The 23,505-nt window shown below is 33.3% G+C and overlaps 1 protein-coding gene across 3 annotated transcripts in view; it reads right to left on the bottom strand.

Moving 5' to 3' along the window:
* Nucleotides 1-4,053: 4,053 nt before the first annotated feature.
* HGF (hepatocyte growth factor) overlaps nt 4,054-23,505 on the bottom strand; it is a 75,049-nt gene continuing 55,597 nt past the window's right edge. For all 3 annotated transcript variants that reach the window (XM_037836523.1, XM_037836524.1, XM_037836522.1), the window contains 7 exons: nt 16,753-16,791; nt 14,885-14,981; nt 12,342-12,416; nt 11,346-11,489; nt 10,718-10,824; nt 10,434-10,579; nt 4,054-7,735 (listed from right to left, as the gene is read on the bottom strand). In XM_037836523.1, coding sequence (XP_037692451.1) covers nt 7,559-7,735; nt 10,434-10,579; nt 10,718-10,824; nt 11,346-11,489; nt 12,342-12,416; nt 14,885-14,981; nt 16,753-16,791 — 785 coding nt within the window. In that variant the 3' untranslated portion in view covers nt 4,054-7,558. The remainder of the gene's footprint in view (nt 7,736-10,433; nt 10,580-10,717; nt 10,825-11,345; nt 11,490-12,341; nt 12,417-14,884; nt 14,982-16,752; nt 16,792-23,505) is intronic.

A 23,505-nucleotide genomic window follows, 5' to 3' on the forward strand; every position in this document is an offset into this window, starting at 1 on the left:
AGGAAATTCTCTCAGCTCCCTTCCAATTTTTTTTTCTCTTTTCTTCCTTTTCTCCCTTCCTTTTTATTTTCCTCTATCCTTTTCTTTTCTTTTCTTTTGTCCTCATTTATTTTCTAGTCCTTACTTGTCTTTCTTCTCCTTAGTTTTCCCGGTTCCAAAAGCTTAGTTCTCCTATTTCAAAGGCTGGAAATTTCAACAAATGAGGGGGTATTGTGAGGACTATAAGAGAATCATTTTAGGTTGTTTTCCTCCTGTTTTATTTTAGCTTGGGTGGTGTTATATTAGGACCACCTTCATATTTTGGTGTTATCAATTTCGTTTTTACATAAACAATATGAGAAGAAAAGTAGATGTCACTAAAAATAGGACTTAACTCCTCCCAAGTGTCAGAATTTTACTCAAATTGAGTGATAAAGAGCATGCATATAAAAGGATGATTGATCTGGGAAAATTTGCCAAACAGAATGGAAATATTGAAGAGATGAGGTTTTCATACAGAGAAAAAAAGGGTTGTAGATTATAAAATAAAATAGAAAGTTCAAACCGTAGGGTTACTACTGCCTCCCATTCAGAAAGTAAATATGTAAATCAAGTTTTCCTGGACTGGATTTAGCAGAACTCTAGTGCTGAAAGGTGTAAATATTTTCTCAGCAGTTTAAAGGTGTCCTGCAGTACAGTAAATTTGAAGAAGATGCTCTACCAGATTCCATAATGCAATTTCAAAACACACATGAGCATACAAAGGCTTTTAACAGTTCTGCAGCAAAAAGACCTGCATCAAGTATCCCAGTATCTTCAAAACTTATTCAAGCCCCAAACATGTTATTCTCAGCACAGCTTTTAAGTGTTTTGCAGAATGATGTTTCCCAAGAGACAAGTTTGGGGAAACCTTATCTAATTCATTGAAGAAATATATTTCTATTTCCTATTTTAAGAAATGCCCATGACTTTTCTTGCTCATATGTGCAGTTAATGGCCTTCATTATTAGAAAGTGCTGCCTAGTACTCAAACTGTGTGACTGAAAAGTCAATCTTATTTTTTCCCAAATTCCTACCCTTTGAATCAGAAGAATCTTAGCAACCCTTCTCAGAATGACTCTTTAGACAAGCAAAGAAAAATATTAAATTATTATTTTACCTTCTTTTAGTCTAGAGATTCTTAACCACTTTTATCATTTTGTAGGATCAAATTTTCACTTATTAAATGATTTGTTATTTTTCTTTTATAAGGTATAAATTCTTTGTTTTAGGGTATAACCATATATTCTAAACAATCACTACATTTGGATTTTAAGTCACCAAAAAATCGGAGGTCTGAAAACTGGAAAATATCTTTGTAAAGTGCTCAAAATATGTGGTAAATTAATATGAAAATCCATTTGCCTTTTCTCCACCTCGCTCCATTGCAGCATGCTATGCATATTGATTTCTTTTTCAGTGAAGAAAATTCAAAAATGAAAACATTTTGCTAATTGGGTAACACCATTGTGAAACTCCTCAATGCACAGCAGATGGCCTATTTACACATAAGGAACGAGTGGACTGTTGTTGACTCAGGATGTTTTTGCAATAATTGATGTGACCCTTTTTTCATCAGTGTTATGACATCAACTCTTCATGGAAAAAACCCAGATGGGAAAAATGTTTACCACCATTATCTAAACTGTACTAGAGTGGATAAAGTAATCCCCTTTATCCATTGGCAAACTAACATCCAGTTTTCCATTTTGATTTTTTAATAATCATACAAGTAAAATATATAAACTCTTTAAAGTTAATAATTTCTCTCTTTTCTAGCTGCATGGTCTAGTGCGTGCAATTCAATAAACCATATTAAAATAACTCCACTTACAACTAAAATCTAAATAATGCAATTAAATGTAAAGCCCTAAAATTCTTAACCCTTGCTGAGAGTTGCAGAATTTTTACAAAAACTACAAATCTGTTGCTAACATTGATAAACTTTCAAAAAGAAATGATCTATGTAATATTCATAATTATAAATTTCATATTGGATCTATTATATGAGAAGTACAGTGCAAAATAATATACACCTATATATCAATGAGAAGACATTGCTGATGTTTCCAAAGATCTCAACAACTAAGTCGAGATGATTGCACATTACAAATAAAGCAAAGAAAAGCAAAACAAATCTAATGTAGTCATAGGTAGATTGGTGAAGCACAAGCCAACCCAACAGACTGTGAAGGAGGTGATGACTTCTAGATAAGAAGGTTGAGGATGAATTCACAAAGGAAATTAAATGACATTTGAAGGTTTTGAGGTGTGAAAGAAGAGCGGGATATTTGTAGTGACTAGAACAAGAAAACAGGCACGAAGTTTAAACACAAAGATGGTCAAACTAATGAAAATAAAGAGGTGGGTGTTCAGGAATACTGGGAAAGAAGAGTGTCCAAAGTTAATTTGGAGTTAGGTTTTATGCCACCTTGATAAATTGGGGGTGGTGGTGGTTATTTTTTAAGGAAAAATGCAGATATAAATCATCTGTAATCCCATACTTTTTTGAATTAAATCAAGTAAAAGGGAAAGTTTCTTTCCTTTGCCCCAATATTTTCTGTACTGCTTAGATGTGCTTTAAGCAATGGCATATTATTCATAGTAGTGTAATGTGCTGAAAATACTGGAAATATTTTTCTTATCTTTCAATTACTTTTAAATTTCAGCTTTCCTAAAGAATGCATACTTGATGTATCTGTAAATGTAAGAAACAAAAGAAAAATATAAGCTGTCCAAAATAAAACTTCAGATCTGAATTTCATATTAGAGGGTTTTAATTTGGTAAAAGTGATATGGAAAGCTCTTTTAGGATTATATCGATTAACAATGGTACCTGCGTAGGAGAATAATGAAATAAAATGGCGAGAGAGTTCCTGCAATAAAACAGGAAATGCAGACCAAGATGATTCTATTCAGGATGTCAACAAACGGTAATGAATAAAATCTTAAAATAAATAAGAGCAATCACATAGACTATATTAAGAAACAAAAAAAAATATTCTCCAAGTTTTATTATCAGTTCCCAGATATTTATAATGCTTGCACCTTTGCTTCGTTAAGGCCCTGGTCAAATAGCATCTCCTCAAAGAGGTTATCCTGGATCATCCTACTTAAACTAACAGAATGTGGGTTTAGAAGAGAAGGGACCTATCAAAAAATAGAGAATCAAAACATCAAAGTTTCGTATAGTTTTAGAAAAATCAATAGTACATATATTTGAAACAATCCTACTAGCACCATAAATGAATAAATGCATATATTCTGATTTACTTATAATCACTAATAAAGTCAGATATACTACCATGCGTTATGGAATTAGATACCCTAGTCATCACTTGACTAAGGTATGACCTAGTTGAGATTATGCCGGGAAAATTAGTAGAGCGACCTTTCAGGGGTGGGGGACGGTATAGCACAACTTGAAATAATGGTGTTGCAGGGTCCTTTTTGGTTAGATCACTCAAGATAAATTCTCCCAATCTTGCTTCCAATTTAAATTAAATGAATTGATTTGATTCATATTTATTCTTAATTGAATGCATATTTTGAAGAGGGGCTCCAAATTGATCAATTGAATCATTTACAATTACATTTGTAATATACAGGAATGTGGTAAAGGAATTGAGTTGATCATTCACAACTAATTCTTACAAGTTAGCAAATTACATCATAGCACCATTCTAGTAAACATGGAGAATGACTAAGTTATTATATTTTACAGTGGGAGAAACTGAGATTTACTGAAGAATACTGAGATTGTGATGGCTAGAATTTGGAATAAAATGCTTTTTGTCTTAGTTCTATAAATAATTTAGATGACATTTCTTGCCACAAGATACATGTAATTTCCACCAATGATATGAATGCTGTTTTTTTTTCCCTCCTTTAAAGTCCTCAGGTGGGTTAAGATATGTCCATGTACATAATTATAATAAGAGAAGGAGAGCATTTTGGTAAAATATTTTATTATTACTAAGAATAACAATAATAATAAAATCAAGATTACAAAAATAACAACTTTATTAACTACAGAAACTTTATAATACAAAGTCATAACCACAGTGTTCCCATTTTTTTTTTTTTTTGTAAGCAACCAGCTATACCACGCAATAGGCAGCTTATCAATTTCCTATTTACATCCAAGACAAATAGTCCATAACATCCACAGTATTCCATTTTCAGTTTCCAAAAGACAGAAACTTTCTGTGCAAATGGAAATGAACCTACTTAAAAGTTATACTGTCAAGATTTAAAGGGTCCAAATAATTTTAACCTTTTGTGATTTTGTTTTAGTGAATTCTTAGTACTAAAAATGGTTGAATATTGCAAGATAACTTGTTTTTGGACTTTATCTTGAAAAATTATTTATTCACAAAAAGACTATATCTTTTTACTCAAATTAATTTGCTTTTCAAATGAACTTGTCTATGAATATGGGATATAATTGACTTAAAGCAGTTAATTTTTAAACCTCTGTAAATCAATTTAAGATTCTTTTTGGTGTAAGAGTTCATTAAAATTATTCTTTACCTCATGATCTCCATATTGCAAAAATAATATCATATTTCAAAAATATTGCTGAGAAACAACAACAACAAATTGCCTGATATTGATATTTGACTTCTTGACAGTGTTCTTTTGATGAGAATGCTGTGGCTATAACATCCACGCTGTACAGTACCATTGGTACCAACGAGAAATATTCACAGGAATAAGTGAAATACAATTTTGCTATCACATGCCATTACTGTTATTTTATCTTGCCTTCCAGTGTCTCACATTTCCCATAGTTTGAGACACTTAGATAGCAAGCAAGAGCCTGGTAATACTAGAGCTTGACTCAGTATAAACCCATTACTGAGGACCCGCCCACAGCAAATAGGTAAAAATCATTACACATTTTACCATAAAACTAAAGAAGTATACAAAAAGATCATCATCCCTTCTGCACAGCAGAGGCATTATGACAATTATTTTTAATTTTACATTTCTATTCCTGGTAGACATAAGAAAATGTCTACAATGATAACAGCATATAATCTCAAACAGCCAAAAAATATATATATAGCATTGAAAACTTCTAATTTAAAAGGTCATGTTTTTCCAAGACAAAATGAAAGGAATTTTTGAATAAATTGGTCTTTTACATTATTTTTTGCAGTTTATTAGGAAAAATAATGCCCAGTAGAGTTATCTTTCACCAAGAATAATGACACCATCATACTCTGTCCTATCAATAACCTGAATCTTGTTCATCTGGCTCTTGTTGTCGATTCTACTGATCTTCTACATAGGAGAAACCTCCCCAAGAGAGGAGAACCGTTTTACACCCTATGTTTAATGAGTTATGGTGGTGTTGTGTTTACCCTTTAATACAGTGGAAAACACTGAGTTCAAAATGTCTGAAGAGTTAGCTGAATCTTGTGTGTTTCTTTCCATGGAAATTTAGAGGAAAAACATGAAAGTATTTAAATGTATTGAAATATGTGTAAACCTTTTACAAATGCATTAGTATGTGAATTAATCAATAAAATTTGGCCCAGATGGCAGGAAGAAACTATGTGAAAAATACTTTAATACTTTGGCAACATGCTTTTGAAATTCCTATATATTTTAATTTGAATGGTTTATTATATAAGGGAAATAAAACACAATCAGGTAAGATGGTGTGGACTGGCAACTTATTGCATCCTTCTTTACTTCTGCTATAAGTTTCTTGACACCAGCACATATCTTATTGCAAAGAAATATGATATAATCAGGATAGGCATTTCTGAATTTGCTGCCCTATGCGATGTGGACTAAGTTCTCTAAGATATTTAAAACCCATTTTTTATACAAGATAACACTATGCCATAAGAACTTTTGAGCATTGCTCAGACCCTTGGCCTTAATAAAATACATTCAAGAGAACAAAGTCAAAGAAATGGAAGTTCTAATTCTTATTATTTGTGAAGATCCTTTGTATTATAGGTGTGAAAATTCAGAAAGTCTATCCTATTACTTTCATTATCCCATTTCTTGATAAAATAGGATCTTTGGGCAATCACAACTAATACAGCAATAAATATGTTGTAACAATAAATATGTTTATAATTTGACTATTATACTACCAGAATAAAAATTGTGAATGAATATTTTCCATGGCATTATGAAAGACCTGTGTAAAATAAAATACAGTAAAATGAAGAGTATCTTGGTAAAATATCTCATTCAGCAGATACAATTCTACTCTAAAAAATAATTGAATGCTAACTTTTAGACAAACTAGTTCCTTACCTTACCTCTTATATTGGTTTTCTTACTTGAGCAAAGTTTGATTACATTGAGCTAAAAGACTTCCAGGTTGAGAAACCTACATTTCTTTCTTTCCCCATTTATTTATACTTTAATACATGATTTCAGGAAGGGCTATTTATAAAACTTTGGAGATACATGGAAATTTTCTTTTAAAATAATTTTTAAAACTGTATAGTGGTTGAAATAGAAGCCAATCATAGCAGCAAGTCTTAGAATTAACCTATTTAAAGACATTTTTGCTGACTGACACACTTTTAAACTTCTCCATTTAGATACCCAAGAATTTAAGAAATGCTTTGGGAAAATAGATCTAAAATATCTTGCATAAATAAGTGTGCCTACAATTGGAGGAAAGAAGTAATGCAAATATACATATTACCCTCTTCCCTTTAAGAATTAGAAATTATATAAAATAACTAGGATGATAAATACATATAAACACCGAGATTAGGTGTTCTTTAACTCCATGGGTCATGACCACACCTTAAATGCCAAGCAGTGGAGGTCAACTGCAGATTATGGATGATCACTGAGCTAGTTTCTTCCATCTTGCACCATTCCTTAATGTTTCTACACATCTCTAGAAAACTATTTTGCTGTTGTGGAAAAACTATAAGTACTCACTTCCAAAATATCTAGGAGTTACTTTAGATAACACCACAATTTGAACTCTAGTGCATGCACATGTTTACCTAGGAATGTGTGCATGGATATGCATATTTGTAAAGTGTGTTTGTTTAGCAGTATTATAGGATATAGGCTGAGAAAAAATGAATTAAATATAATCTATGACATATGAAAGGGAATATAATTTAATATAGAGTTACAATTTAAAGACACAATGTAATAAATTGTTGTGGTGAGGTTAAAATAACATTTACCTTATGGTTTATTCATTATTAAGAAATTAACCTTGGAAAGCAGCATAGAGATTAATTGATCTTTTTCATTAAATCTTTTATCATCCAGAAATTATACCTTTAATTTTTAATCCATTCAAGTATCTTCAGGAGCTATGTTACTACACTTGCATGTACCTCAATTCACTTCGACATTTACAAAATAACACTGACAAACAAAACAACAAACAGCCATAAATATTAATGAGTATCTTAACAAACTCGACACTCAAGTAGTTGTCTTAGGATTGTTATAGGTGACATTAATTCCATGTTCGCTGAACTCTTCATGAAAAAGAGAGCTGTATTGTTGGAAGTGTCAATCACACTTACTTCAGCTATGACTGTGGTACCTTATACGTTAATATAATTTTGTGTATCCATTTTGCATAATATGCTACTCGGACAAAAATACCAGGACGATTTGGAATGGCACAACCACGACCAGGAACAATGACACCAAGAACCATTCGCATTTTATGTTGTTCACAAACAAGTGGGCCACCATAATCACCCTAGAAAGAAGACATACAACCACAACAAAGTATTACTTTAGAAATAATAGCAGTAATTTGTTAAAAGTATCCTATATATGTATCTCAAAGGTATAAAAACAAAATGAAAGGAATAACTGCAACTAAAATATAAAGACTGTTCATATATTTGATGTGCTAGCCTGGTGGGTTGTCCTTCTGTTGAATTAGCCAAGTATGAGTGAGTTGAGCGCAAAAAATTCAGTGTCCTATTATATGTTGCATTCACTTAAGAATGCCTTGCCTTTTCCAAAATATTCACTCATCTTTTAAAGTGGACTTTGCCTTTGTTGAATGTGGACTACCATATATATGGTCATTATATTTGAGAAATAATTATTTAATAAAGTAGATTCTAAAATTTATTTTGATTTTCCTTCTAAAATTCAAAATATGTTTAATATAGCAAATTTTGAAAATGTAGAAAAATACAAGAAAAAAGGAACCCACTTGAAAGCATATGGTTTTAACCATTAAATTGCATTAAATTTTCTCTTATTTCTAAAGCTCTTTTTTTTGTCACTTGCCAACCCTGACCCAGAATGATCTTAGCAAATTGAATAAAAAGTTATAATTGATAAAATGTTTCTATTTACTGTTTGGAAATTGGTTTTCCAGGGGTAGGGAAGGGATGTTCCTCCACTCCCCATTGGTATTGATAGTTAATATAGGTACAGAACATCCCTTTTTGAGGGAATGTCATCTCTGGAGGGTATTTTATGATTTCATAATATTTCCTGCATGGTAACCCTATTGTACCATCAGATATTGATAGACAAGAGAAAAAGAGAGGGAGAGAGATTTGTATGTTTGTATGTATACAGTATATATTCTATATAATATATAGTTATACATATTATCTATAAAACATATAGAACACATATATCTAGAACATATATATATATAGAGAGAGAGAGAGTGTGTGTAGATACATATATATATATATAGAGAGAGAGAGAGAGAATCTATTGTTCGATATAATAATCACAGCTATGGTGCACTAGCGGCCATCACAGAGCCGCCTAAGGATTCAATGACTGTCTTTTGACACCCATGTGTGAAGAGCAGTATTTGATTCTACCTTAATTTTCCAATGACTGCTATGTGATGAGACTAAGATCAAAACCATGGCTGTAATTAGTTCTGTGGTGCAGATGGAAAGAAGAGAACCAAGGGCATTCTAAGAAGGGGAAAATCATGGAGGAGGGTAGAAACTCAAACAGTGAGGATGAGTAAGTTATTCTAAGAAACTTGGTATAAACTATCTCATATGAGGTAATGAAGCTGATTTTCAGACATGTACCAGTGATTACTGATTTGAATGAGTGGTGAACTCTCCAAAGCAATTCACTTTGGGAGACTTTCAGAAGATTTCTCTTACAAATTTCTTTCAGTGGTTAAATTACATTGTTTTAAATGTTAGTGATGCCCAAAAATATTCATTCTGGAGGTTAAATGCATTTTTGAGATATGGCAGAATCTATTTTAAGTCAAGCCTTGTCAATAAGGATAAAAAATAACAATGATGGGAAAGGAGAAAAACACTTCAATGCTGAAGTAAGGAAACTATTTCAGGAATCATAGGTAATAAACTGGATTAAAGACAATTCCTAAAAAGCAGTTTCAAATAGGTTTTTGGTAATAGCAGAAAGGTTGGGATAGGTATGTAACTTCCTATATGATCTCCAAGATTGAACTTCCATACTTAGTTTGTGTAAAAATGTACATATATACCATATATTTCTTTCTTTCTCCTATTAGATCTTTTTTACTTTTTATAATGAACACAGTAATAGTGATTTACTGGAGAGACATCAATTCAGTAGTGGTTGTAATCTGTTTCAAAATATCATTTTGGAGCGGTACTAAAAACTCTTTAATATAGTAAACATTTGCTTATCAAGAATAAAAACTCAGAGCAATGTATATAACATATGCCTTTCAATATATATTCATGCTTCATACCTAGGGCATTTTTGTATATTTTAAAGAACATTTCACTATTATTCAATTCATTTCACCCCTTGCTACACACAATTCCACAGTTCTGAAGCTTGGCAAGCATGCCTCCCATTCAAAATACCAAATCTGAAATAACAATTTAACAGCTTGTCCATGTAACATGGATAGGAACACTGCCAAATTAAAAGAACAGTTGCCTAATAAGCTCTTGAAGTCACAATCCTTGACCTTTACGTTTTTTTAAATGGAATTTGTTTAAACATACACACTCAAAAACAAACAAATAATGTAACCAAAAAGACATTTAAAAATGTCTTACTAAGCATGTATCACTTGATAATATTATTCATAAGGTTAATAGGGAGAATTTGGGAAGATAAGATAAATTTGGACAAACGTTAGAAAAATTCAAGCTATTATATTAAAATGCATACTGGGTATTTCTAGTTTGAATAGCTTTCCCTTAGAGTTCTGGTTGTATTAAATTTATTGTTCTTTTGAGAGAAACATGTCATTAGTTTGCTACTAATGAAGCCCAGGTTGCCTTACTGTTTTTTGAAAAGAAATTTACCAGGTTCTCTTTCCCAATTTCTCTCTCCTAGAACTGGTTGATTGGTATCCAATGATTCTGATTTGAGAAAAATGCACAGAGAAAAAAATAAGCACTGGAAACAATGCTATAAATCCCATACTCCTTAATAAAGGACCTCCTTTTTACCTCGCATGGCCCTGATCCAACTTTTTCAGCCCCAGCACATATTTCAGACTCATTCAGTGTCACCTTTCCTTGGTGATACTGGCTGCATTTCTCATTCCCCATAATATAGAGATGTGCTACTCGCAATAGACCATCCGAGTTGATCACTAGAATGGAGCAGAAAATACACAGTAAATGAGCAGAGGGTAAATGTAAGAAAAATAAGGAACAAATACAAATGTTATTTCTGTAAAATATTATATTGCTACATGACACTGTCTCATCTTTAAAAAGAAATAGCTTACATCCAGTGTAGCCCCAACCATAAACACTGCAAGTGGTCTTTTCCGGAATTGTACATCCATAGTTAGGTAAATCAATTGTACTAACAAAGTCATCCAGAACTGCAGGCCTGAAAAGAGAAAATATAATGATCAGTACTCTTGAATGGATTCAACACAAATTTTCATGTTAACAAAATTTGTGTTTAATAGGATGTTTAGAGAGAATAAACTTACTCTTCTTAAAAAAAAGAGAAAGAAAAGGGAAAGTTCTAATATATAATGTAGAAACTTGTAGTAGGTATTAGAAAAATGAGTCTTTTTTTTTTTTGCTGATATTTAAGAATAAAATATAACTGCTACTTTTTAAAAAGTATATCATTATATTATACACTAAACTTATCAAATAACTACTCACTCAGAACATGAGAATACTGGTCCAATTTCATGTTGGAAAATATCCATAATTTCTCTTTCTCTCTCTCTCTCTCTATATATATATATGTGTGTGTATGTATATATGTATATATAATTATATATGCTTTTCTATAATAAATCTATATGAGAGGGAAAGAACAGCCATACAGCTGAAGAAAATACGGCAACAATTCTAGTGTAGGCAAAAAATACAAAAACTTCTAAAGAAACTAACCTAGCAAGCTTCAGTAAGACCAGATCTGATCCTTCGGGCCCATATACCAGCTGGGAAACATTTAGAACTTGCTTGCGTTTCTCATCTCTTCCATGAACATCATGAATTCCAAGCCAAGCTTCATAATCTTTCAAATCCTTGTTTCTAAATAAAAAATTAAAATGTAAACATAATTCTAAATTGTATATATTGTTATTTTAACTTATAAGGGCAGTTAAAATAATCTAAATTTAAAATCTGATTCAAAATATATAAAACAGCAAAATATTTGTTGAGAGATACTGAATGCTAAAAGCATATATAAGCAGAAAGAGCTGTAAACTGCTGGAATTCTAAATGCTATTTTAAAAATTTTGCTTACACTTGCTAGAGTAACTAGCTTGTGAAAAATTCTCAGGTAAGGCACATTACATGAATTATAATTTTACTGTGAATTCTGCTTTATTTGTCTCAGCTGTGGATATGTTTGGTTTGTTAACAGGGGTTGAAGGTTTGTACAAACAAGAACAAAATGATCTTCATGAGACAAGTAAGCAAGCTTACAAATGCTGCCTCTTTATTTTCCCCTTAGGCTAATTTTCCTTGAAAATTATTCCAAGGATGATTTTGAGGCTGGATCAACTTTAAAGAGTAGACTAAGGATTGAGGGAAATTTGTCAATAATTCAGAAAAAGAATTACTATCTGGATATATAGAATGCAGATAGGAGGTTGGGGTCTAAATTATTTGCATAATTCTAGCAAATTTTCCTCCAACTCAGAGAAAAACCCCTGCAGGTTGTGTTAATTGCTAAAAGAGACGAAAGAAAGTAGTACTAATAAATAAATATCAATGAAGTACCTTTTATAAGCTAAATCTACAAAAGAAATCAATTTGTTTACTCCATGCTGGCAAATATCTGCAAAATGAATATGCACTTTTAGGCTTAAAAGAGAAGTGGATGACATACATATTTAACATTGTTCAAAATAAATATTTGTTTCAAAAACACTTTACCGAGAAGGGAAGCACTGTCTTGCAGTAAGAACCCAACTTTCCTTTATCAATGATCCTCCACAGATATGTTTATTTCTATGAAAAACAGCAAAGAGAAACAAGTAACATCTGTGCAGAAAGAATGCCTACCACCTAATGCAAAATCTTATGGCTCTATTTGTTGAAAATAAACCCAATGGAAGAGAAAATGTAGAAATTAAGCCAACCAGAAAAAAAAAAACAAAATAGTATTACTTTTATATGAAAGTGTTTGTAAATGTAATACTTTTTATCCATAATATACCAGTTTGATGAAACCTACTTTTTGTACAGCTTAAAGAACTCTGTCATTTACACCAACATCCATTCCCAACACACACATTCACGTGTGTTATCTCTGCCCTTGTGAGAGCAAGTGTGTTCTATAAAAAAGGATAATTCAAATGCAGAACAGGAAACAGCAACCAAAAAACCCCAAAGAGAAGTTACTATAAATTCAGTGTTTGGTTATGAAAAATACAAATTTGAGTTCTTATTGAAACCTGGAAAATAATCTCATGGTAACAATATATATTTGTACACTGTTCCCTTCTTTCACTACCATTATTTAGTCCTGATATGTTAACTTAGATATAACTGGGTTTGAATAAACTTACTTGTTCAGCTTAAGAGCAGCAATATAATATTTCATTTATAAAAGTAAAACATCTAGGAAATTGTCAAATATTTGTAGAGAATAACAAATACTATTACATTTATTCACTGACATCCAAAGTCTGTAAATCCATTATTTTTTGTCAGAGACATGGAAGAAGTACAGCTTTCACAATACACATTTCCAAAGAGCGCAGATGTTCAGTGCTTCGGAGGGTAATACAAGAAGATTCCCAGACTAAGACTGCAGTTATTTATGGTCTTTACCACACAGGAGAATAAGAAGATCATATTGAGTATTAATTTCTAACCCTCTCAGTATGTGTTTTGGAAGAATAACCAAACAGCTGTTGTTATAAGAACTTGGATTTAAAAGAAAACCATTTTTTCCAAAAGTTTATAGTACTCTGAACTGATGAAAAAAGGTTTCACCTGCTTCTCCAAGAAGTTTAGATGGAGACTACCAAAGGAGTCTCCTTGTACATTTTCCTATCAGTAAAAATAATTCAAAGTATATTGCTGTTTCTTTCTCCTGGGACTATAAGATTAGTAAAGAATCACTAATTAACTCATAGAATGTGGATTCTTAGAATATTTTCTGTAATAAAGAAAATTAAACATTCAAAAAATTCACAGCCTTCATTAAATCATCATATTGCACAATCAGCTTTAATATTCTGGCTAGTTTCACATTCTATTCTACAGTACTCTACACCTAGGACTGTTACATTTATAAAATTTGACGAGTTGCTGCTTGAGAGAGGACATACTGTAAGATAACTTCAGGTCATCTCCTGTATATATTCAAAGGATGCAAACTCTATGCTTGCCAAGAAATGGCTTATTCCTAAAAGAACTTTAGTTTCAAGTTGTCTCTATTTGTCCTTAATGTCACTGTGATTTAATAGTAGTGAAAGATATAATTTCTCCTTCTACTTTGGAAGGCTAGGGATGGAGGAATAGGGAAGGTTTCCAAAAAGAGGAAACATTTGAGCTGGAATTTGAAAAATGAGAAGGAATTTCCAGGCATAAAATATGGAGGAGGAAAGCCACAATAAGCAATGGGAACTTATTGTAGTGGGAGAAACATGGAAGATCTAGAAAAGAGAGGGGAATGGGGCTTTATTGCAGGTGCATTTTGATGTGTGGTGCTTGATTTCTGATAAACATACAGTATAAACTATGTAGTATATGGAAAGTTGTGGGATCAGATTTTAAGTTACTTCCTATTTTCAATATTTATTTCTTACCACATAATTACTAAACTTAATTTTTCTACAACAAAGCAATTTGCAAAGTGCTTCCATGTAAAAATGTCTTTGATTCTTAAGAGTGTTAAGAAGTATTGTTGAGAATTTTTTAGCCACTCTGAATGCTATGATAGCAAAAAAATATTCAGTTATTTCTTTCCTTTAATAATAAAAGTTTCTAGAATTTAGAATTATTGCTATTTTCATTGAAATTACTAGAAAAAAGCAAGAATTAAATACAAATATTAAATTTCTGGTATGAATATGCATAGGCATGTCGGAAAACATTGTTACAATATCCAAAATGGGGAATTATTAACATATTTAATGTAATTACAATGGTAATTTCAAGGAGGAGATTATAAGTAGTTCCTCTGTGTAATTAGCTTATGCTTAATCAGAACTGAAGTGCCACTAGGAGTTAGGGACACTGCCAACGTATATGGGACCATTGGGAACAGTTAAAGTTGGGAACATTCTTCCTCTGGAAGAACAAATTGTGAAATGTAGGGCTCACAACTGGCAAGCAGAATGTGATCAGTCCCCTCTTGTGCCCCCTCAGCTGGGTCCCCAACCTGCATGACCACATGTGGCCATAATTGTGGGACTATAACTCCTGCAGAGTCTAAATACATAGAATTTGTGCCAGTTAGTACTTACCTGTATTTCAAACTAACCATCCATCCTACATTAGTTCGTGTTGGAATCCCATTTACAACTCGCAGTTGTTTTGTTTTGGCACAGGTTATTACAGGATCTGAAAACACAACCAAACCACATTTTGACATAACATTTTAAGATGATCCATGCCTGTCAGCTTTCTTAAATACAATGACAACTAGATAAATGCAACCACTGTAATTGTGACAGAACATATTGGAGAAAGAGTAAAGATTGTGACCACAGTGACAAATCAGGCCAGAAAATGCTTGACACCCCCTTGTAAGGTGCTCAGTGAAACAGAATAACTAGCCAGCTCAAGGCAGAAAGGATTACTAGGATGGTGACAGTGGCTTTGCTCCCCATGACTAAGTGTGAGTTCTTCAGGTGGAAAAAAAAAAAAAAATGGATTCCCCTCACCAAATTCAACATAATATGAAACAATGTTATTTAGTGGTTATTTCTAAATGTCACTGGAAGTCAATAGCCTCTGAGAAAAAAAGAGAAAAAAACAAGCTATTTCTAGTTATTACTTCTGAATTTTCACAGTAGGAATGTCAAATCATTTTGAAACATGCTACCAACACTATATTTATTGAAATTGTGTCCAAAAGACACATTATTTTGTACAAATCATTATTTCTTAATGATATAATACAGAGATTTTTGGAATAGACTTTCTCCTGACCCTCTTCTGTGTCCTTGACTTATCCTTTCTACTCTTACCCTTGGTCTAGAATAGATATCCTTTTGCTTCATCAACCTGGGGCACAACAGGCAATTTTTAAAAATCAAAACACTTGAATAACTTTTTTCAGCCCAATAAATATGTGAAAATCAAAAACAGGCAGCTTCCAAAATGTGGTCTATGCATACAATGGAATATTATTTAGCATTAAAAAGGAATGAAGTTTGGATTCACACAACAACATAGACGAACCTTGAAGATAATATGTTGAATGAAATAAGCCAGGCCCAAAAGGACAAATATTATATGATCTCACTGATATGAAGTAATTAGAAAAAGCAAACTCATAGAGTTAGAATACAGAATATAAACTATACACTATACTATACTATACTATATATACCATATACTATGAAATATAGAATATCGAATATATAGAATATAGACTACTACACTAATGCAAGGTGTTAATAATAGGAAGGTGTATGGGAAAAATACACCCTAAAGTAAATGATGGACTATAGTTACTAGCACAAATATAATATACTTTTATCAGTTGTAACAAAGGTACCACACTAATGCAAAGTGTCAATGATGGGGATGGGGTATGGGAACTCTGTATTTTCTACATGGGTTTTCTGTAAACCTTCAACTTCTCTAATAAAAAAAATTTTTAAGAAATACCACAAGCAGCTCCCAACGTATCTTCTTAAACTGAGAACTAACTGTATTTCTAAGGTTGTGTCATCTTTTGCCTGGTAGACTGTAGGAAATGCACACAGCTTTAAAGATAGAGCAAAGGAGAGACACTGCGAAACTTTCCAACCTTCCTGGTTTCTGACTTAAGCAGCTTGATTTAATTTAAAGGTTGATGAAAGCCCATTGCATAACCTGTGCCCCAAATTAGAAGGAAATATAAATGCTCTTTCAAAGTCAAATACAACATCTTGTAGATTTTCTGAAAGAGAATTAAATTTTGATACTGAATCACATTTATAAACTCCTTTACACATGAATGTAGAAAAACCCATAATTTTTCAAAAATAAAAATAAATAGGTTTAACTTATTTTTTATGATGGAAGTTAATAAATTGATGACATTTGTCTGTGAAGAAAATAATGACATCATTCCTGATCTATAGAGATTCAGAGATACTTTATATTTTGAAAGAGAACTTACGGTCTAAATTGACTATTGTAGGTGTGGTATCACCTTCACCTGTAAAAACAAACATATACATACATCTATAATTCATAAATACATATTATTATGAATAACCAAAACTATATAGATAAATACAAATATCCAAGGATTTGCTAATATATTAAACTTCTAGACAGCTTTTCAAAGATAAAATATACTAGTAAGATATTGAGTAATTATGTGTCATTAACACTACTGAAAGAAATTAAAGATGACCTAAGCAAATGTCAAGACATGCCATGTTCATGCATTGAAAGAGTTAATATTTGTAAATATGTCAATTTTACCCAAAGAAATATATAAATTCAATGCAATACCTATTAAATTTCCAGCAGCCTTTTTTTGCAGAAATGAAAAACTGATCCTCAAATTATAAATTTCATTCATATAATGAAACTGCAAAGGGACCCAAAAAGCCAAACAACCTTGTAAAAGAAGAACAGGATCGGAGGACTCACTGTTACCAATTTAATTTTATTAAAAAATGACAGTAATCAGAATAGTGTGATACTGGGGGAGATGGAAGAAGATGGCAGCATAGAGAGAAGTGGAAGTTAGTTATTCCCCTGGAACAACTAATAAACAACCAGGAACAACTAGTAAATAATCTGGAATAACTGCTGGGAGACAACCTGACTGTCCACACATTGTATACCAACCTGGATTGGGAGGAATGCCTGAGATAGCAGCATGAAATCTGTAAGTAAAAACTGCAGACCAAGCTGGGAGCCCCCTCCCCCCATGTAAGCCTGAACTGCAAAACTACACTGTTATAGAAAGTAGCACTCTCTGAACAAGTGAATATACCTCAGTCCAGCTCCAAATGGGGTTTTAATTAACAAATGTGGACTGCTCAATACAAGCTACAAACCCCCAACAAGCAGACAGAGGCTTTTAGTGACAACTGACCTTAAAGAGCCAGAAGACTTCTCTGTCGTGGGAGGTGGAGCCCAGAGGACCAGGTGCTATCTCTGGCCAATGGGTGAAACTGGGAGGGGGGGTGGTTGTGTGGACTGGCCCTGGGAGGGGCTTTCTATCCCTTTTTCTCTCCTCAACCTAAGCGGCTCAGAGAAGAAAGCTTCAGCTGTTTTCAGTTGGCAGATCTCTGACCCAGACAAGGGTGGAGACAGCAGTCAGAGAGACAAAGAGCCTATTTAAATGCCAATGATAACTCCCTAGAGGGTGCATCTTCCCTAAGAGGAAGGAGGTGGTGCCCAGCTCTACTACCAGCCTTCCATTCAGAACCAGACCCCAGAGCCTGGGGGAAAACATCCAAAACAGAAACTTAGCAGCCCACACCTCCTTACACCAGTCAGGAGCAACAGGATGACAGTTGCCACCTGCTGGGCAAGTTAGGAAAAGCACAGCAGCTTAAGATCTCACAGGGTATGTCAATCTTCTAAGACATAACCTCAGGGATAACTGTTACTGAATATTGCCCCCTTCTGGGACCTGAGCCCATTCTGGTATGGGAAAACCTGATTGGGGTAACCAAGGAAACCAGATGCCTAGACAACAGAAAAACTACAACTTACACTAAGAAAAATGAAGTTATGGCCCAGTCAAAGGAAAAAACTTACACTTCAACTGAGATACAGGAATTGAAACAACATGCTAAATCAATTCAAAAAGTTTAAGGAAGATATGGCAAAAGAAATGAAGCATATAATGAAAATACTGGGCGTACATAAGTTAGAAAACGAAAGTTTGAGAAAACAACTGGCAGAATCTATGGAAATGAAAGGCAGAACACAAGAGATGAAAGAAACAATGGAGACATAAAGCAGCAGATCTCAAAAGGCAGAAGAAAACACTCAGGAACTGGAGAACAAGAAACCTGAAAGCCAACACACAAAAGAACTGATAAAAGAAAGAATGGAAAAATGTGAGCAATGTCTCAGGGAATTGAATAACAACATGAAATGCATGAATGTACATGTCATGGTATATCAGAAGGAGAAGAGAAAGGAAAATGGGCAGAAGCAATAACAGAGGAAATAATCAATGAAAATTTCACATCTCTTATGAAAGACATACAATTACAGATCCAAGAAGAATAGCGTACCCCAACAGAATAGATCTGAATAGGCCTACGCCAAGAAGCTTAATAATCAGATTATCAAGCATCAAAGACAGAGAATCCAGAAAGCAGCAAGAGAAAAGCAACCTATCACATACAAAGGAAGCTTGACAACACTATGTGCAGATTTCTCAGTAGAAGCCATGGAGGCAAGAAGGAAGTGGTGTGATATATTTAAGATACCAAAAGAGAAAACCTGCCAACCAAGAATCCTATATCCAGCAAAACTGTCCTTCAAATGAGGGAGAGTTTAAAATATTCTCTGACAAACAGACAATGACAGAGTTTGTGAACAAGATACCTGCTCTACAGGAAATACTAAAGGGAGCACTACAGACAGATAGGAAAAGACAAGAGTGAGAGGTTTAGGTGATGGTGGCATGGCAATGTGGGTACACTGAGCACAGATTACTGTGAGTATGGTTGAAGGAGGAAGTTTGGGAGTGTGTGGGACACCAGAGGGAAAGAGGAGAAAGATAAGGACTGGGACCGTATAACTCGGTGAAACCTGGAGTGCTCAATGGTTGTGATAAAATATACAAATCTGGTTTTTCATGGGGTGGGGGAGACAAATGAATGTCAACATTGCAAGGTGTTAAAAATAGGGTGGTATTGGGGGAAGAATACAATCAATGCAAACTAGAGACTATAGTTAACAGGAACATTGTGTTATGCTTCCTTTAGATTGGCAAAGGCAATATACCAAAGCTGGGTGCATATGGGAGAGGGACCTAAGGGAAGTGTATGGCACTCTTGGCATTGGTGATGTTGTCTGACTCTTTATTCTACTTTACTTTAATGTTATCTTTCCTTTTGTTGCTTCCTAGCTGTCATGGTTTTTTTTTTTTTTTTCTCTTTCTTTTTTCTTTTTCTTTTGTCTCTTTACCTTCTTTGACACTTCCTCCTTCTTTGTGGAAGAAATGGAGATGTCCTTATATAGATAGCAGTGACGGTGGTGAATACATAAGTACGTGTCTATACAGGGAACCAACGATTGTTTACTTAGGATGGAATATGTGGTGTGTGAACATAACTGTCTTAAAAAAATGAGTTGATAAAGATACCCTGAGGGCACTATATTGCATGAAATAAGTCAGACATGTAAGGACAAATATTGCAGGGTCTCACTGACATGAACTAATTATAATATGTAAACTCATAGACATGAAATATAAGTTACCAAGACATAGAACAAAGCTGAAGAACGGGGAGCGGTTGCTTTTTAGGAACAGAATGTTCAACTAGGTTGAATGTAAACATTTGGAAGTGGACAGAGTTGATGGTAGCACAATGTGAGAATAACTAACAGTGCTGAATGGTGTGTGAATGTGGTGGAAAGGGGAAGCTGAGAGTCATGTATATCATCAGAAGGAAACTGGAGGTTAAAAAATGCGAATGCATGAAACAGTGAATCTTGTGGTGGGCAATGTCCATGATTAACTGTACAAATATTAGAAATCTCTTCATGAACCAGAGCAAATGTATAACACTATAACTAGAAGTTAATAATAGAGGGGCATATAGGGAAAAAATATACCTATTGCAAACTATATACTACAGTTAGTAGTATTTTAACATTCTTTCATCGACAGTAACAAATGTGCTATACCAATACTATGAGTCAATAATGGAGGGGGTTGGTTAGGGGTATGGGAGGATTTGCATTTCCTTTTTTGTTGTTGTTGTTGTCGTCTATTTCTTTTCTGGAGTAATGAACATGCTCTAAAAATTGAAAAAAAAATAAGTTATGGTTATGGATGCACAGCTGTATGATGGTACCATGGGCAATTGATTGTACACTTTGGATCTTTGGATAATTGTATGGTATGTGAACAATCTCAATTAAAAAAATAGCATGATACTGGCACTAAGATAGACAAATGGATCAGTAGAACAGAGTTGAAAGCCTAGAAATAGATCCACACATCTATGGACAACTGATTTTTCAAAACGGCACTAGGTACATTCAGTGGGGAAAGAAAAGTCCCTTCAACAAACGGTGTTGGGAAAAGTGGATATCCACATGCCACATACTGAATTTAGGCCTCTACCTCACAACATATACAAAAATCAACTCAAAAGGGATCAAGACCTAAATATAAGAACCAAAACTATAAAACTCTTAGGAATAACATAGGGGGAAATCTTCATGACTTGGGTTTTGACAATGGATTCTTAGATATGACACCAAAAGCACAAGTAGCAATGAAACAATAGATAAATTGTTTCATAAAAATTAAAAAATTTTATGCATCAAAAGAAATTATTAATAAAGTGAAAAGATGACCTACCAGTGAGAGAAAATAGTTTTAAACCATCTATCAGATAAGGGTTTAATATCCAGAATATATAAAGAACTCCTGCATATCCACAACAAAATGCCAAACAACCAGATTAAAAGATGAACAATGGATCTGAATAGGTATTTCTCCAAAGAAGATAAACAACTGGCTGATAAGCATATGAAAAGGTGCTCAACATCATTAGCCATTAAGGAAATGCAAGTTACATACAGAATGAGCTATCACTTTGCACACATAATTATGGCTTTTTTTTTTTAAATGGAAAATAAGTTTTGGAGAGGATACAGACAAAATGGACCTCTAGTGCCTTGTTGGTGAGAATGCAAAATGCTGCAGTCACTGTGGAAAACAATATGGCAGTACCTCAAAAAGTTAAATATAGAATTACCATTTGACCCAGCAACTCCACTCCTAATCCAACCCAAAGAGAGTGAAAGCAGTGTCACAAACAGATACTTGTATACCAATATTTATAGCAGCATTATTTATAATGGGCAAAAGCTGGAAACAACCCAAATGCCCATTAACTAATGGATAAACAAAAGGTGGTACACAATGAAAAAGTGAAATTATGTGACATACCACAGCACAGAAGACTTTGAAAACATTATGCTCAGTGAAAGAATAAATGTAAGGACAAAAACTGTAGAACATCACTTAGAAGAGATGACTATAAATAGCAAATTCATAGAGATAGCAGATTAGAGGTTACTGGGGAAGAAGGAATGGGAAAAGAGGAGGAAAAGGGTAGCATGTGTTTGTGAAAAAATTTTATGTATCAATAATATTAGTCAATATAATTGGTATTTGACTGCTGGCACTGGGTGATGTGAGGACTGGTCTATTGTATAACTGCAGAGGCTCTCTGATATGTAGTTTGATGACCATTGGCAGCTTTAATTACACTACTGGCAGCAAAGGACTGCCACATTCTACCAAGATGCCCGACAATATACAGTGGGCAGTCATTTAAATGAATTAATGCTCCTTGTTATGTGCTTATGCATTGAACTCTTCATACAGAAATACTTATTTTTTACTGTTATTTGACCCATTTACATTATTTTTTTTTTTATATTTCATGATGTTAAGGATAACTGAAACTGCACATGCTTCAGAAATCTCTACAAGAATGCTAGCGGAGAGAAATTCAAGTCTCTAAAGGGAAAAAAAAAGGGGTAACAAAATATAATTACGTTAGGCTAGCTCAAAGTTAAGTTTTTAAAGATATAAGTCAAAAAAAAGGATAGGGAAAAAGAGAACATTGGAGACTGCAAATGAATTCTAAGGAAAACCTCACAGCATACTTCTTTCTTTTTTTCATATACTCCCTACTGGGGCTTAATTGCTGTAAAGAGAATGGTTTGGAAGATGCTAGGATTTGGAAATACTTAAGCAGTAATGAATGAGGCGTAAGACATTTCCTGGAGATTAATGTCTGACTGTTCAGAATTGATGACATAGAGTTCAGTCAGGCACTGTTTAGACCCAGCTGGTTGTTAATCTCTGGAAATGCCCTGAGCGCAAGTAAACCAGCTGCTAAACAATAATGACATATGGATGGTCTTACAATAGATGCAAATTTGTTTGTTATTTATGAGGATTCTCAAGAGAATTAATACATGCTAAAGGGTTTTGATTTATGTTTATTTTCTAGATTCTATGTATTTTAAATGAGGAGGGTACAGGCAAACTTGTAAATTTCATTAGCCCCTTTCCCTTTAGTTTATCCTGGGGGAGAGTTTTTCCCTACAGTCAGCAGAGGTCAGTGTTTTAGCTCATAGTACAAATTAGGATTGATGCAGACTGTGGTAATTAAAATATCAAAGTTATTGGTTTTTCCACTGAAGTCAATTATTTGAAACTTTTAAAATACATAACTAGATATTTATTTCTTATGTTCTTTGATGAAATAGACTATTCATTCTATCTCTAATTGCATAGGAAGTCTCCTATGTTTAAGTACCAGATTATTAGGTAGACAAAGTTCTTAATTTATTATAGAATCTTTACTACAATATTTAAAACATTTGAAGTGTTGTACGTTTTTTTCATATTTTTAATTGTAGAATATAGCATATATACATAGAAGTAATAACTTTCCAAGTGCAATTCAACAAGTGGTTAGAGAGCAAATCTCAAAGAATATCATGAGTTACAGTTCTACAGCTTCAGCTATTTCCTTATTGTGAAACACAACATATATACAAAAAGGTAATATCTTTCAAAGTATGGTTTAACTACTTGTGTAGTTATATAGGAAATTTCCAAAATTGTTACAAGTTACAGTGCCATGGTTTCAGTTATTTCCTTATTGTGAAACATAACACATGTACAAAAGGTGAT

This window comes from Choloepus didactylus, chromosome 5, assembly GCF_015220235.1.
Source record: "Choloepus didactylus isolate mChoDid1 chromosome 5, mChoDid1.pri, whole genome shotgun sequence".
NCBI classification, from domain to species: Eukaryota; Metazoa; Chordata; class Mammalia; order Pilosa; family Megalonychidae; genus Choloepus; species Choloepus didactylus.